The sequence below is a fragment of the Tasmannia lanceolata genome, unplaced genomic scaffold (assembly GCF_043159265.1).
Source record: "Tasmannia lanceolata isolate RefF3 unplaced genomic scaffold, GAP_Taslan_0.1 ptg000012l, whole genome shotgun sequence".
NCBI classification, from domain to species: Eukaryota; Viridiplantae; Streptophyta; class Magnoliopsida; order Canellales; family Winteraceae; genus Tasmannia; species Tasmannia lanceolata.
This window is the reverse complement of record NW_027518689.1, coordinates 43147680-43163725: the sequence shown is the minus strand read 5'-3', so window position 1 is coordinate 43163725 and position 16046 is coordinate 43147680. Positions and strand designations below refer to the sequence as shown.

Here is a 16046-nt window from a genome sequence, read left to right as displayed (position 1 = left end):
TTTTCCCCAGGTAACCTTTACCACAGGTCATCCCCTGTGTGACTCGAACACAAAACTTGGTGGTGGCTGCTGTGATACCAAATGTTAGGGACCTAACCAATACTCCAAAAGCTCGATAGCAGATGAAATGCATTAGGCTATGCCCTTTAAACCTGTTCCATACCAACTTGGGCCTCACCTTGTCCCATACCTAGACAGGCTCCAAACTGAGTCCCATCTAGTCCCATACGTAGCAGGATCATAAAATTCCACCACACTTCTACATCTGCCGTCCTTGGGACTTTCACTCGGCCCCCCTTTTTGTTTTCCCTAGGTAGCCCTCTGCACATATCGTCCTTTTAACGTGGTGACTGCTCTCATACAAAATGTTAGGTACTTAACCAATATGCCAAAAACTCATGAGCTTATGGAACGCGTTAGGCTAAGCCCTTTAGACCTGTTCCATGCCAGACTAGGTCCTAGGCGGGCCCCACATAACCTCTAAAAATCGACCATTGAGATCATATCTATTACAGTCCAGAGTATGGGACAGAGCAGCCATCCAAATTGGGGGTCCCCACACCAGGTGGACGGTCGAGATTTGGCTGTGGGATGCTAGAATCGTGCAGCTTCCTCGAACCCATCCAAATTAGGGGTCCCCACACCAGGTGGACGGTCGAGATTTGGCGGTGGGATGCTAGAGTCGTGGGTTAACATTGTGCAGCTTCCTCGAACCCTAGTTTTCTTCAAATTTGGATATAAACAAAGGAAGTCAATGGGAAAGTGAGGCCATAGATGTGAACACATGTTTTTTCTTGATATTATATTCTCAATATAATTGTGATTTGGGTCGAGTCTATCTTTTCGAGCTCCCTCTCTCTTTTCCCTAGACCCAGTCCACATAGCCAAACACACTGTTCAATCTGTAAGTTTCCTTCCCCTTCTTTTTGAAATTTCATCTTTGAAACGTTATCAATCAGAGCTTCTGAAGAAAGCCCATGTCAGAAATGTCATTTTCTTTAGGACCCGTTTTGGTTTTAGCTTGTGGGGATTGAGAGAAAGGTTGGGTTTCTCTCTTCTTCTTATTTTTTTTTTTTTTGGTTTTGTGTTGTATTGTGAAAAAATATGATATTGGGGTATTTGTTGAAGAGAAAGTTAGGATTTTGGGGTATTTTTTGAAATGAAGTAGGGGAGTTTTGGGTATTTTTTGGGGTTAACAATTGGATTTTAGGGTGGTTTTAGAGTTAGAGATTAAAAGATGGTTTTGACTGAAATTTAGGGTTAGGGTTTTATAATGAAAGTTAAGGTTTCATGGTATTTATGAAATGAAATATGATATTTGGGTGAGGAGGGTGGAACTCTGAAAAAATATCTACTAATATTTGGGTTTTTTTTTTTGGATTTGATTATCATCATTTGCCTTTGTTGCCTTCGAAACCAACTTGAAAATGGATTTGAAACAAAGGCAATCTTCTGAAACTTTCACTAGATCCTCCATGGCAAATGACCCATCAAAAAATTTCATTGTCGGTCAATCGTTCAATCATTTTGATTCACATCAAACTCAGAAATGGGATGTTTCTTCAAGTCTAGCTTATGGCGTTAGGATCGAACAACCGTTCCCTGAATTATACCCACCTTCAGATTCTGAAATTGAGATCAAAAGACCAGTTCAATTAGATTCAAAAACCCAACTTAACAATACTACTCCAGATTGGGAAGGACCTGTTCAACTAGATTCAAAAACCCAAATTAACAATCCTACTCCAGATTGGGACCCGCGATTGATGTTAAGCAACCTTTCTTTCTTGGAGCAAAAAATCCACCAACTTCAAGATGTAGTATGTTCAATTGCTGGTCAAGAAGGTCGCATTTTGGGACGTTCTAGTGAACTTTTGGCTAAGCAACAGATTGTATCGGCCGATCTCACATCGATCATAATTCAGTTGATGTCAACCGCGGGTAGTCTACTTCCATCTGCGAAACATACACCCTCGGCAACTAGTCCTTTTGTGGGGCAGTTGGGTAGCCTCTTTGGTGGTCCCACTAGCTTAGGCATGAACATCGGCTTTCAACAGAGTATGAATACGGTTACGGGCGGAAGCAATGGTTCTGACTATGAGGATCATATCAAGGCTATGAATAATTGTGAGGATGAACAGAAAAATGTTGATCATGTTGACCAATCTGAACTGTGTAGTTTCATTGTTGAAGGGTCGGAACCTCTTGGCAATGTTGAAGACTATGATATGAAGGACTATGAAGATGCGGCCGAAGGAGAAAACCTCCCACCTGGTTCATATGAGGTTTTACAACTTGAAAGGGAGGAAATTCTTGCACCACATACCCACTTTTGTTCGATCTGTGGTAAGGGATTTAAGAGAGATGCGAATTTGCGGATGCATATGCGAGGCCATGGTGATGAATACAAGACCCCAGCTGCCCTTGCAAAGCCTAGTAAGGAATCAAATTCAGAGCCCGTTGTTATAAGAAGGTATTCGTGTCCTTATGTGGGTTGTAAGCGGAACAAGGATCACAAGAAATTTCAACCTTTGAAGACTATTCTGTGTGTGAAAAACCATTACAAGAGAAGCCACTGTGATAAAAGCTATACTTGCAGTCGGTGCAATTGCAAGAAGTTCTCTGTTATTGCTGACCTGAAAACTCATGAAAAACACTGTGGCCGCGATAAGTGGCTGTGTTCGTGTGGTACGACTTTCTCGAGGAAGGACAAGTTATTTGGGCATGTCGCACTGTTCCAAGGTCACACTCCCGTGCTTCCCACGGACGATATCAGAGGCTCAGGAGCATCAGATCAAGGTCAGAACAATGAAGCAACAACTAGTTTGAGATTTAAGGGTTTCGATTTCAGCTTGAATGCATCTAGTGAAGCTCCTGTTTTGAACGTGAAAAGCGATGATGATAATGGTTATTTCTCACCAATGAACTTCGATGCATGTAACTTTGCCGGAATTCCTGAGTTTCCTCCACCAGCATTTGAAGTTTCTGAAAGTTCATTTTCTTTCCTACCATCTAGGTCTTGTAATCTCATTCAGAAAAATGGGGAGAACTCGAGTTCCAGTGTCTTGTAATTTCTATGTTATTCTGAATGGTTAATCATGTTTTGATTATATTTGGTCATTCTCTCTTTTTTTTTCTTTTGTGCGTGTGTTATCTGCATATTTGTAAGTAAAGAAGCTTTTTTTGTTATGCCAGTCTCCGCATTATCTTGAACTATCTTTCAGTTGAATGTCTAGACCCAGTCGTCTTGTCCTAGTCCTAGACCCATAAGAGTGTTTTCTGGACATTGTGTATTGAAAACAGTGGTTTTGATGTAAACCCTAATGAATCCAAGTGAAGAAAAATGGAGATCCCAACATGGGCTAGTAAAATGTTGAAGATGAGAACATAAAAAAATGGAGAATATTGGAAAGATTAAGGGGCTGTTTATATAAGTGGTTTTTTGAATCCCGGTTTTAGTTTGAAAGCGGTGTAAAATTCTGAATTTTACAACCCACTATCCTGGATTTAAGTAAGAAATCCAGGTTTTAGAAATATCTCCCCCATGCTGAGATTTCTTAAACCTGGAAACACGGGCTGATTTCCTACTCTCTCGCTAGATGAAAAGAAGGGCGAGAAATCAGAACGACGGACAGTCTCCTTCTCTCGTCTCCCTTCTAGGATTTTGAGGAAATCCAAGATTTTAAAATACTGATATCCAACGGCCCCTAAAAGTAAAGACGAATTCCATGGACCGACCCAAGATATTTAGAAGCTTTGATCGGTTGCTAAACCTCAAAGTATCGTTTTTTCCCTTATAAAGTTTTACCTTTCCCCCTAAGACCGACATTTCTTCCATAGGCTGCCGGTGGTCATTTCTGCCCCAAGTCACGGGTGAAGCCTTAGGCCTAAAGTGAATGGCTGACTCTGCTAATTGAGATGCTTTATCGTGACTGCTAGAATTAAACTTATTTTGGATAACTGACATCAGTCATATTTATTTTTAGTTATTATTTAGTTTCAGCATTTCAAATGAAATGAATGCCGGATTCTTCTGTAAAGGAACTCTGGCGCAGCGGAGCTTAGATCACCTCTTATTAATTTCCAATTCCTTCTCATACTGACTCATTGAAAAACATAATGTAGTTCCTGTACAATTTTGGCAGTAAGCTTTCGGACAACATAATGTAAGTTGCTCAACAATTTTGGCAGCAAGTTGTGGACAAGTCCACTGCTAAAAGAGATTAGTGGATGTATTTTTTTGTCGTAGTAAGTGTTCTCTTTTCTAATCTAATCGTCATTATTGATGATTGATTTTCCACTTAATGCTATTACTGGTTCACTCTCTAGTCATGTAATAGATTATTGGACTGGTTAATCCTTATTAATTGTTGCTAGTTCACATCTGACTCTAGTTCCTCAACCTTTTTGCCTGTGAGCTGTGGACAGCACCACTGTGCTGAATATTTTGTCTTAGTCATTACTTTAGAGTTTCTTAGCATTTTCCTTTTCCAGTCTAATCACCATTTTTTTTATGCGTGATTCATGATTGCCCACCTTCTGCAATTCCAGACTTAAATTTCTTTTGTCATCTAGTAATTAGTAGACTAGTGGAGTGATAAATCCTTCTCAAATGTTCCAAGTTCTAGCCCAACTCAAATACCTTTTTTTTGGAATAATTAGGATAACCTTTTAAAGTCTTTAACTCATTAAAAATAATGCAGTTCCTCTACCTTTTTGGCATTAAGCTCTAAAGGCTACCACCATGTTTAAGTGTAGGTTAAAAATAATGTAATTCCTCTAATCTTTTGTAAGTCTAACTCATTAAAAATAACGTAGTTTCTCCTATACTTTTGCTTTGGTGACTCATAAGTGTGTCTTAGCATTTTTATTCTTCATTTTAATCATCATTGTTGATGAATGCTTGTCACCTACTGCAATTATAAACTCACTCTGTTTAGTCATGTTAGTAGACTAAAGGAGCGATAAATTCTTATCAACTGTTGCAAGCTAAAAGATCATATAGAAAACAAAACTGGTCAATCTTTTCCTTTAACTATTCTTAGGGAGAGTACATCTTCATCTATATGTTAGAGGAAGACAACTTGAGATAACTCAAAGTAAGTTACATCAACAGACACTTCTTGTAAGTTAGAAGAGAAGGTAACAGAAGATATGGCATTGCAAGGCTAAGGCTATGCAGTCAAGTTTGCCATCGTATGCGGATTATCCTTAATATGCCCCCTTCAGTGTGGTTTTGCTACTCTCATGGATAGAGTAGTGTCTTTGTGGGCAAATTTGCAACTTGATCCTTGGATGATAACCACACCTCCCAAAGCATGTTTTGTTGTTCCTTAATATGCCCCCTTCAGTGTGGTTTTGCTACTCTCATGGATATAAGAGTACTGTCTTTGTGGGCAAATTTGCAACTTGATCCTTCGTTGATAACCACAGCTCCCAAAGCATGTTTTGTTGTTCTCTTAAGTGGAAGTGTACATGTGTAATATCCCAATCTGAAATTGCAAAAATTCCACAAACAAATAGTGGATTGTTTTTCACAAATATCTTTCAAACCAAAATGAGATGCAAGAAACTGCGTATGAGGGCATAAAAGGACTCAAAATATGTTCCCAAAGAACTATAAGAGAGACAAAATACAGATTCGAAACTGCTTATAATATATCCTCGACAAAATAATCCAAAATACCCCAAAACTTGGTACAATTGGTAGTGAATGGAGGCTGAGGACATGAAGAAGGCATTTCACAGACTGGCTGTTGCATGAGAGAGCAGCCACCCCAGATGAATTAAATGAATGAGACAAAATCTGAGCCCAAGTGGCTGATTTCTCATGCAACAGCCGGCCGTGAAATGCCTTCTGCGGTGGCCCCTAGCAACTCCCACACACAGCTGTCGTAACTATAACGGCCCTAAGGTAGCAAAATTCCTTGTCAGGTAAGTTCTGACCCACACAAAAGAGGTAACGATTAACGATTTGGGCAGTCTCGAAGAGAAGCTCGGTAAAAAATAGACACTTCTGTTGAAGAAGCAAACTACATGCATCTATACAAAACCCTGTGAAGCTTTACACTGTTTCTCGGGATTGGCTTTGGGCCTTGCTTCTCATCCATATGCAAAAAGATACATCGATGTTCTACAATTTTCTCTTTCCTGCTTCTGATTCCATTTGCAGTAAAAAAAATGTCATGTTCACGATCCCACAACACTGCACTTTGTCCATGCTTCGTGCTTTTTAGCCTCTCCTCATTCTCATTTCTGATCCCATCCCACCTGTTACTTTTCATGGAGTGAATCACATCAGTCCAGTCAGTGACACTGGTGAGGATCAATGAGAGGGTTTGTTAGTTTGGACCAACCTTGACTTTGAGCCTTCAGGGCCTAATCATACTCAAAAGAAGAGTTTGATTTTTGATCCGGACGACTTCTTAGCATACAAAGATGGTGGAACTTCATGCATACAAGATTAGAATAAGTTTCACATGTATACCAGTCTTAGCTAATTAATACAAAAAAATGTGATGCAACTTCAATCATCAAAGCGAATTTAGACAGTTCTTAAAGAGAGTGATGAAGCTGCAATGTTTATTTGACTGAATTCATCTGCCCATAATGAGAGTTATGGAGCAATATGAGGTTCAAACCCTTTGCACCTTGAGTTTGAGCTGTCTGTCGCATATGATGGTTTTGGTCTCTAATGACTGCTTAACTAAGGTAGATGATGGAAGTTCATCCATACAAATGTAGAATAAGTTTCGCAAGGGCACAGAATTTTGGACAATTAATACAAAAAAATGATGATGAAACTTCAATCATCAAAGCAACTTTAGATAGTTCTTAAAGAGAATGAAACAATGAAAAAACAATGTTCATTTGACTGAATTCATCGACCCATAATGAGAAGTATGGAACAGTATGAGTTTCAAACCCTTTGCAGCCTCTACTGCCTTTGTGGTATTCCTTATGGTGCAATGATGATGGTTCTCCTTTAGACTTGCTTCATCCAAGCAAGACCAAGTAGGTCCTCTCGGAATGCTCTCTACCCACAAAAACCTCTTCGAGTATGGGTTCACAAGACTCTCACGGAACTCCGTTGCAGTCTCACAGATCAAACCCTGAAACAAAACACCCCTCTTTTTAGTTTGTCCCCATATTTCTATAAATATTATTGGAATAGATAGAACAAAAGGAGCTCTGGAATAGTACCTCTGCCATGGCTTTGATTTTCAGTGCAATGTCATTGGTAAGAAGGACGAGTTGTCCATCCTGTTTAATTTTTTTGAACAGAAGAGCGCATTCGAGAATATGGTCCTCTGCTGTTGGAGAAACAATCTCCATTAAACTTCCATGGGTTGAAAATGGTACTGAATAGGCGGCATTACCACCACTAAACTCATTGCTTCCCTCACTTAACCGCGACCGAGGAGACACAGGTGGAGTTGGTGCTATAGGCATGCTCTCCGCCGAGCTTTGGACATGAATCCACCATCTTGTTTTCACCATACACTCTTTTATCCATTGCAATATCGACGAAGCTTCATCTTCCTTCTTGAACCAGCGTCCACGTCGTTTAAGACAATCTAGCTCCCTTATTACTGTGACAGAGTTTAAACAGAAAAGCACCCATCAACCTAAGAAAGCGTCGAAAACTACGAAGGTTCCATGATATTAATTTCTCATCAGGTAAAAAAAATAAATCAATTACCCATCTTTGGAATGATGAGGTGAGTCCCCCTGAGGCCTTCTAACAGCTTTAGTGATCTTCTTGACTCTTCGTTAAGAAGACAACTTGTATCCACCACCATGTTCCATTTCCTCTTTGTCTCCCCTATCCCATGAACAACTTGATCCACAGACTGGTTCTGCAATAAACTTGAGTTCACTACAGTAAACGGATAGAATTTGTAGAAATTGTTTATCAAGTAACAACTTACAGAATAAGGGCTTTTGCTCTTGTTTATAGTGGTTTGGGAGTGGTTGAAAGAATTGATATTCTTTGGAATATCCTTTTGAACTGAAATTGACTTGCTGTTGCTGATAGAGTTCACTAGTATAGACTGAAATGGCACCCTCTCTGCTCTTCTCTCCATCACCTCGCGATGAAATCTGGCATTGTTTTTGGCAATATTCTTCTTCGTGTTTGAACCATGGGAAACTTTTGGTGAGAGATTTTCTTTCTCTGAAGGAAACATGTTTTCTTCGAGGTCTGACTCAATTATAAGGTTCGGAGATGATTTCTGCAATTCCTGCTGCATAGTTTCTGGCTTACTCTTCTTTGATTTTAGACTGACCTGAACGTTCGGGGTCAGATTCTCCTTATCTGATGCAAATGATTCTTCGTCGCAATCTGAACCAGAGAACAGAACCTTACAAAGCTTGTCTCCTCTGTCACCTAGTCCAACAACTGTATTCACTATTTGGTTTTCCCCTTCATTTCCAGCATTAAAACTCACACCCATCTTTTCAAGACCCCTTCCTGTTTGAACGCGAATGAAGCTAGCAGATTTGCCTCTTCTTGACCAAATACTTGGCATATCCTTCTGTTCTGATCCTCTTCGCGGTGGGCTATGGTTTTCTCTCTCGGATAGTATTCCTTTGGGAACAGAACTTTCTGGGCTCCGATTTTCCATCTCCAATTGCGTGTCAGCCATGGAGCGAAATTCCACAGGCAATGAAGGGCTCATATATTCTGCCATGCGAGGAGGTGTGGGGTGATGGTTTGATTCATCCCTCCATTCCAATTTTCTTCGTGGTGAATTGCAGTTTTCTTTGTCCAAGGGTCTTTGAGTTGCAAAATAAGCTAATTCCATTTTTGTGTATTCTCTTCCCTCTGGTACTTCTTCAGCAACTAGACCTTCTGGGCTCTGGTTTTCTCTCTCCAATCGCCCTTCAGATGCCAAGAGAGCACCTGCAGGCAATGAAGAGCTCAGAGATTCTTCTGCGACAAGTGCTGGGTGATGGCTAAATATATCCATCTGTTCCAGTCTTCTTGTTGGGCTCTGGTTTTCTCTTTCCAAGGAAATATGGATTGCAATGTAAGCCTCTTTTCGGGTAGGGGTTTCTCCTCCTTCCTCAGGAAATGAAGAATCCATGGCTTCTGGCATGGGAGGAGCAGATGGGATCTGTGTACCCCATGAAACATTTTTATTCTTTATGGGTGGGGTGTAATTCTCATCCTGTATGAAACAAGCAAGACCATTTACAATGAGGGGGCGATAATTGTGGTGTACAATTCAATTCAAGAATTTTTCTAATAAAATGAAGAGATTCTGTCAGTCAAATTTAATTCTCTTAAGAAAATTCACTGGGCAAATCCGATCTGACCGTGCACAAATAAACGGAAAAGTAAAAGAAACACAAGCCAGAAGATGAACACCGAGATTTTATGTAGTTCGGCCAAGATGCCTACATCCACGGGCCAGAACACATATTCCACTATAAGTAAACACAAGCCGAAGATGAACACCGAGATTTTATGTGGTTCGGCCAAGATGCCTACATCCACGGTCCAGAACACAACTAAGAGAAAGAAAATAATACAACGATTACAATGGATTATAGCTCCAAACCCAAAAACCGCAACCCTAACCCTTTATTCTCAATGAAGATCGTACACGAGAGAAAACCAAGAAACCCCGAGAGAAAACCCAAGAGGAACCCGAGAAGAAACCCAAATAAGAAACCCTCTTCCTCTTTTCCGTTCTCCCTTTTAGCTCCCCGTCAAGCTTTTGTGTGATATGAGAACCTAATATTTCTAGGTTTTGCAAAAAACTAAAATGTATTGTTTCTCGTTTCGGTGTTCTACTAAAATAGGAAACAAGGCAACTCTCCCAACAAATTCAAGAAAGCTTAATACCATAACAGATGCCATCAATTCAATACAAGAAAGCAGAAGAAAGTACTAATTCTATCAGTTCAATATTTCCAATCAAGAAAGCCCATAAAGATAAAACGAAAAAAATGGCCAAGAGAGATTCACCTGATAAGTCTCTTCTTTCTCTTCAGGTATGTCTGGTTGTGATCTTAACGGGTTTTCAATCTCAAACAAGTGACTCACAGGAACCCAATGCAGCCTGTAAATCCTGCTTGATGCTCCAAACCTTAACATGTCTCCCTCCGCGAGTTCCCATAGAACTTGTGGATCGATCTTCTTCCCAGAAACCCAAGTTCCATGAACTACAATACAAAAAGAACAAGATTTCAGTACCAAAGCAAATCAAGAAATCAAACAAGAAATAGGGAATTCCTAGGGCAAAAAAAAAAAAAAAAACCTGACGATAAATCGTTGACAAAAAGCTTCTGCAACGAGTGTTGCAATCGGATTTCGACATGGAATCGGCTAATGCTCGGATGATCCAACACGATATGACAATCTGGGTGCCGACCCACAAGCAATTTCTCCTCTCCTTGGACAGGTTTTTCCGCTTTCTTTTCGAATTCTTGCGATGATTCTGATTCAGAACGCAGAGGGTGGTTGTTGATGAAAATGTTCTTCAGAATGGTACCATTTTTCAGCACTGTGAGGACAGGGATTTTTGTCTCCTGGATTTTTGTTTCATCTGATCTGGCCTTTTCTGCCATTTTTGTTTTCCTGGTTGTGGGTTTTAGTAGTACTTAGGAGAGGAGCAAGGAAGAAGAAAAGCCTACTGGGAAATGAGATGGGAGGGGGCATAATAAAAGAGAAAATGGGGTTCTTCAATTTCAAGTTTGAATTGAAAAAGGTACCGTTGGGAGTTTCAAACGGGTAGGAGGCGTTTTGATTCTATTACACGTCCTGTTGATTTTTGAAATTTTTTAGCCCTTCTTGTTTATATATATGTTGATCCTAACCCTCCGATCAGAATGTTAGACGGTTGATCCTTTCCCTCTATAGATCGGAGGGTTAGGATCAACCTATGAAAATGATTTTTGGGACACAACCTATTTAGGCTGTGGCCCATCTAATGGACAGTTTGGATCATCCTATGGTGGGGGCCATACCGTACTTTTAATTAAGTGAGGAGTGCCCTCATCAAAATACAGCAGTGTGGATAACATTTCCCTATATATAATGATAGGGATTTGGTGGCACTACCATGCTTTAATAATTGCACCAACTCAGCTTGTCTTCTCTGTTTTAATTGGATTTTAAGAGCTTTTTGGGAACCGTTATAACCATTTACAACTGTTTAAAACGGAAAAGACAAAATAATTAAGTGTATTTATTAAAATACGGTAGTGCCAGTATCAGTTTTCTTTCCGTAATAGGGAAAGCACCATGTTAATTCACTTTCTCTAATATGCCGTTGGTTTTTGAAATGTGATAAATTTTATGAAAATCGACTACCAAAAACGGTAGTTTAAGAAAAATGATCAGTGATCGGGACCATTGATTTGGTGGGCCATTACAATGATCTATGGATTGAGATCCCATCTACAAGATTGATTAGGAATAAAATATTATAAAAGACCCATTTCTCATTTGACTTAAGCAGGACTATCGACCATCTAATTGGGCCGGACATGTGATGGCAGACAAGATCCGAGGACCGTTGATCAGTATGGGCCCACAATGTACAATCACAATTGTTTCTGGTAGGGCCCACATGTTTAAGATCCAAACCGTTCATATGTTAGGCCTCACCGTGGATGAGCAATGCTATCAAAATTTACTACAAATTTGTGGCATCTTTGGTTTTGCCTAAAATAAAGAAAACTATGGGGACTTTGGAAAAAATGTCCCTCCACGTGCGCACCGATCCGAGTCGGGTCCAATTTGGATTGCAGGAAAAACATCTTCTTCTTCTTTTTTCAATGGAGAGGAAAGACATTTCTTAAGGCATGATTTTTTCTTTTTTCTGAAAAGTTTCGAAAGGAAAAATACTTATAAAATTTCCTACATTAAAAAATATAACTTGAACAGCCCTATTATGATAATATTTACTTAGAGGCACCTTCGATTTATGATAATATCTCTCTAAATTAACCTAAATCATATTATTTTCCTCTCAATCATGGAAAATAAAATCCCAAGAACAAATTTTTTATCAGAAATGCTTTTCTTGCAATCCAAACATGCATAAAGGAATTTTTTAGGATTTGTTATTTGTTATGTTTCAATGATATAGAGGGAACTGATAAATTAAAAAAAAAATATCATTATAAACTAAAGGTCCCTGCCGACCCCAACTAGTTTAGGACAAAGGTTAGTTGAGTTGAGTATAAATTAAATAAAACTCGAATTGTGACCGCTCATGAGACTCTTTTTTTTTCATGTGTAATCAACCATTGGAAAAGCATGAAATTTTGGATTTCTTTTTGTAGACACCATTTTGACCGTGCCCTAAATCCCTCCATGATTGTTCAAAACCCTATCAAATCAGCGAGGTAGGACCCCAAACTTCACCCTGAGCTAGGTTAGGGTCCCATCTAGCTCCTCGTAAAATTTCGTTGAAATCCGAGTGCGTTTGCCTAGCAAACGAACCCAGGCGAAGTCGTAGTGCAAGTTCAGAAAAGGAGGGGGGGTGAATTATCTTGGAGGAGGGCGACCAAGGTCCGAATAGGACGCGAGTCGGGCGTGCGCCCATCAATTTTTTGAGCAAATCCGCGCGCTCATCATTCTTAAAGTGCTAATATCAACACTCATTTCTATTATAAATATTAGGTTTTCTCTGTTAAAAAAAAAAAAAAAAAAAATTCGCAGAGAGAGAGCGAGAGGAAGAACAAATCTCATTTTTATTTTTTTTCCCCCAAATTCCATTACTCTTCTCTTCCAATCGCCTCTTCGGCGGAATTCTCTGGAATCCGGTCTTCACTTCACCATCGGCCAGCTGCACAGGCTCTCTCTTCTCCCAGCAGAATTTTCGATCAAACTCCCTCCTTCTCCGGCAGATCGCCATTTGCAGGCGGATCTGAGCTCCGACGAGCTTCTTCTTCTCCAGCTACACATCCTCGATTGATTTTCATTCCATCTGCCATTAGATCTGGTGATTTATTCACAGATCTTCCTCTTTCTCATTTTCTCCGGTGGATCTTACCGGAATCCGGCAGATCTCCATGAACTCCGGCCGGGTGTTTTTTCTCCGATCACTTCTTTTCCCCTCCTAGCTTTGCTTTCTTCATTTTCTATCAATCTAAACCCTCAGATCACAGATTGAAACCTTGAGCTTTTCATTCCGAAACCCTAACTCATATAAAACCTTAGATCTGCACGATCCACTCCCTTTGTATCAAATTCTACCTAATCTGAAATTTTTAACCTAAATCTCGTTATTTTTGGCTTGAATCTGAGCATTCATAAACCTTTTAGTGAGATCTCTCAGAATACAGGCAGATTTAGGTTATTTTAGAACATTTGAAGCAAGTGCAGAGGAAAACATAATTAATACGCTCTCAATATTTATTATACTCGTGAGATTATTGTTGGAATTTTCTGCAATTATGGGTGATGAACAAAAGTTTGAGAAGAAAAAAAAGAAGAAATCAGGTATGTTCATTTAAATGATATTATAGTTTTCTCTATGATTCTGAGTTGAAGCGAATATAGAATTTTTATTTATTTTTTATCTTTATTTTGAATTAGATGTGGTTATTAGAGTTTATTTTGTAAATTTTGGCCTAAAGCATGATTTTATTTAGTAAGGACAGAGCATACAATTTTAGAAGTATTTCTCTTTATGTTTCTTTACATTATCATTCACGAATTTGGATTGAAAGTTTGTACAAGGATGTTTGTGTATGAATAATAATGATTTCTCAAGATTTGTAGATATTTTCTGTTCGATACTTATTTAATCATACCTGATCATATTTTGTTTGAAATTAGGAGATGAATTTCTTATAATTTGAGCTGATCTAATGAAATATGGCTGTGAGTGTGTTTGAATTGAAAAAATTAGTATTATGATGTATGATTATGACTCATTTAGAGAAATTCATATTTAAAGGTATGATTATTAAGCGATGTATGAAAATATCTATAGTGTAATTAAGAGTTGATTTTTTTTAAGTTCATTTTTAGGACTAACTAGAAGTGTGTGTAAGATGTTATTGCCAATTAGGAAAGGAAGAACAATAGTCATTCCTGCTCCAATTAGTGCTGTGTGAGCTTGATGAGTCAATTAATTTTGACAGAATATAAGGAGCAGAGCATGTTCTATATTCAAGAAACCTCAAATTCTTATAAAGTTCTAAAATCAATACAACAAGAGGAAATGATACCTATACAGTAGCATGTATTATTGTGGTTGAACACTGTCCTACTTTGGATGGTTGCACAAAATCAGCTATGCTTTGACAATTGTATGATTCCAGCTTGGTTCTTTTCATTACCTTTCAGGAATTGTAACAAACTTCTTTTATAGTCCTTTCCTTCAACACCAAAAGATAAGGTGTCTCGGTGTGTAATTAAAAACCTGATTATGTTCAAATCATTCTTTTGTTTAGTTCAACCTTTGTTTTGTGTATACAAGTTCAGTTTATCCATATATAGTTCAGCTCATGCTTTGTATTTGTGTACATATTCTTTATTTTCTTTTATCCTTTTCCTCCATACTCCCATGGGTATTCATGTGTATATTTCATTATCTATGGTATTAAATGTAGGTCTCTCTCTGCGGTGGGGGATGATTTATGAATTCGAATTTTGAATTGGATTTCTCAAGGAATTTTTTTTAATGGCACAATAAATAGTTCAGTTTTGTGTCTGTAACAGTTTGGGGAGTTAATTTGTCTATGTTCAAATAGTCAGTGGATAGTTATAAAATAAAATGATATGGCCCGGTCATCTACTCTAATTTTACATTTTTTTTGTTTTATTATCAAGTTTTATTCATTTTGTGTTTATTAAAAGTCAGGAGTAGCCTTAGAATTCTAATACAATTTGGTAATTTCATTGTATTGTCTTACAATTTGATATATATATATATATATATATATATATATATATATATATATATATTTTATCTAAAGGCTATGGTAAATCATTTTCAGTTTTGCAATCTGTCATTGATATTTACTTGAGAGGTATGGTTGCAGTTCAAGTTGCAAATAGAGAAAATATGGCTGTCATAATTAGAATTCCTAAATATATTACATATAAAATATGTATAGTCATTTTTCATGATATTTGAGATGTATAATCTCTAGTAGATATTGTATTAAATAGATTTGGTAAAGTTTAGTATTTTCTGAATTAGATTTAGGATTGATTTTCAATTCTCTCCTATTTGTCACTGGCTAATTTCCGAAACTCGTAAAGTCTCATTGATATTCTCTTTTATTTTAAGAAATTAATCGAGTCTTTTGGGCATATTAGACCCCTTTCTCATTGTAAAATGGCGATGAAGGCGATAGCCCAAGCCCATCTTATAGGAGGCTTGTCCAATCTTTTAGATGAGTATCCCCTAGACCTCAGTAGCCTTATCAATGCAAGGGCGATGAAGGCGATAGCCCAAGCCCATCCATAGGGGACTCGCTTAGTCCAAATAGCACTCCCCTCATTTATTTTGAAGACTTGCCCAGTCTTTTGTATCCCTTAAAATATAAAGTCCTTCTCATTGCCAGGGCAATGAAAGAGATATTTGGAGCCCCTCTCTTTTTGGAGACTTGCTTAGTCTCATTGACACCTGTGGACCCCGATCCGGAGGACGGTGCCGAGGGAGCGAGATCCCTCCTGCAATCCTCTAAGATCTCCACAATGGAAGAGAGCTCTGCCAAGGAACTCTCGAAACGGATGCCACCCTCACAGCATAGCATGAGTGGCGATATAAAAGGAAAGAGATACATCCTGATCTGGAGCCAGGGCTCGAAACCAAGATATATCCGAAAATAACTCAGAGTCGCCATCCATGGACACGCCATGGAACCAAAACAAATGCTCTGTTTGCAATGGATAACCAGAGATACAGAAGGTCCGTGCCTGATGACGAATGGAGAAGGTCCGAAGAGCGCCCCCAATTCGCCCGAGTGCGAACACTTGGTCTCTTATGCCATTTACTATTAACCTTGAAGAGTTTCAAGAGAAAATCATATGAAATGGGAACACGCATCTCCGAGAAAACGTCTATCTA

At 38.7% G+C, this 16046-nt stretch overlaps 2 protein-coding genes across 2 annotated transcripts; one reads left to right on the top strand and one right to left on the bottom strand.

Annotated features, from left to right (window-relative positions):
• The first annotated feature begins 767 nt into the window (after positions 1–767).
• LOC143888302 (zinc finger protein STOP1 homolog) lies at positions 768–3110 on the top strand. Its single transcript, XM_077392676.1, has one exon. It carries the CDS (start codon positions 1428–1430, stop codon positions 3069–3071), a length of 1644 nt encoding a protein of 547 aa, XP_077248791.1. The 5' UTR covers positions 768–1427; the 3' UTR covers positions 3072–3110.
• Positions 3111–6552: 3442 nt separating this feature from the next.
• Positions 6553–10677, bottom strand: LOC143887381 (forkhead-associated (FHA) domain-containing protein). Its single transcript, XM_077391477.1, has 6 exons — positions 10269–10677; positions 9977–10173; positions 7932–9173; positions 7703–7859; positions 7204–7592; positions 6553–7112 (listed from the first exon to the last, which is right to left on the bottom strand). The coding sequence occupies exons 1-6, from the start codon at positions 10576–10578 to the stop codon at positions 6867–6869; spliced, it is 2541 nt and encodes an 846-aa protein (XP_077247592.1). The 5' UTR covers positions 10579–10677; the 3' UTR covers positions 6553–6866.
• Positions 10678–16046: the final 5369 nt, after the last annotated feature.

Coding starts and splice junctions, on each gene's coding strand:
- LOC143888302 (XM_077392676.1), top strand. CDS start 1,428: ATGGATTTGAAACAAAGGCAATCTTCTGAAACTTTCACTAGATCCTCC.
- LOC143887381 (XM_077391477.1), bottom strand. CDS start 10,578: ATGGCAGAAAAGGCCAGATCAGATGAAACAAAAATCCAGGAGACAAAA. Junction 7,860..7,931: donor AGAGCAAAAGCCCTTATTCT/GTAAGTTGTTAC, acceptor AGTTTATTGCAG/AACCAGTCTGTGGATCAAGT. Junction 7,593..7,702: donor CCTCATCATTCCAAAGATGG/GTAATTGATTTA, acceptor ACTCTGTCACAG/TAATAAGGGAGCTAGATTGT.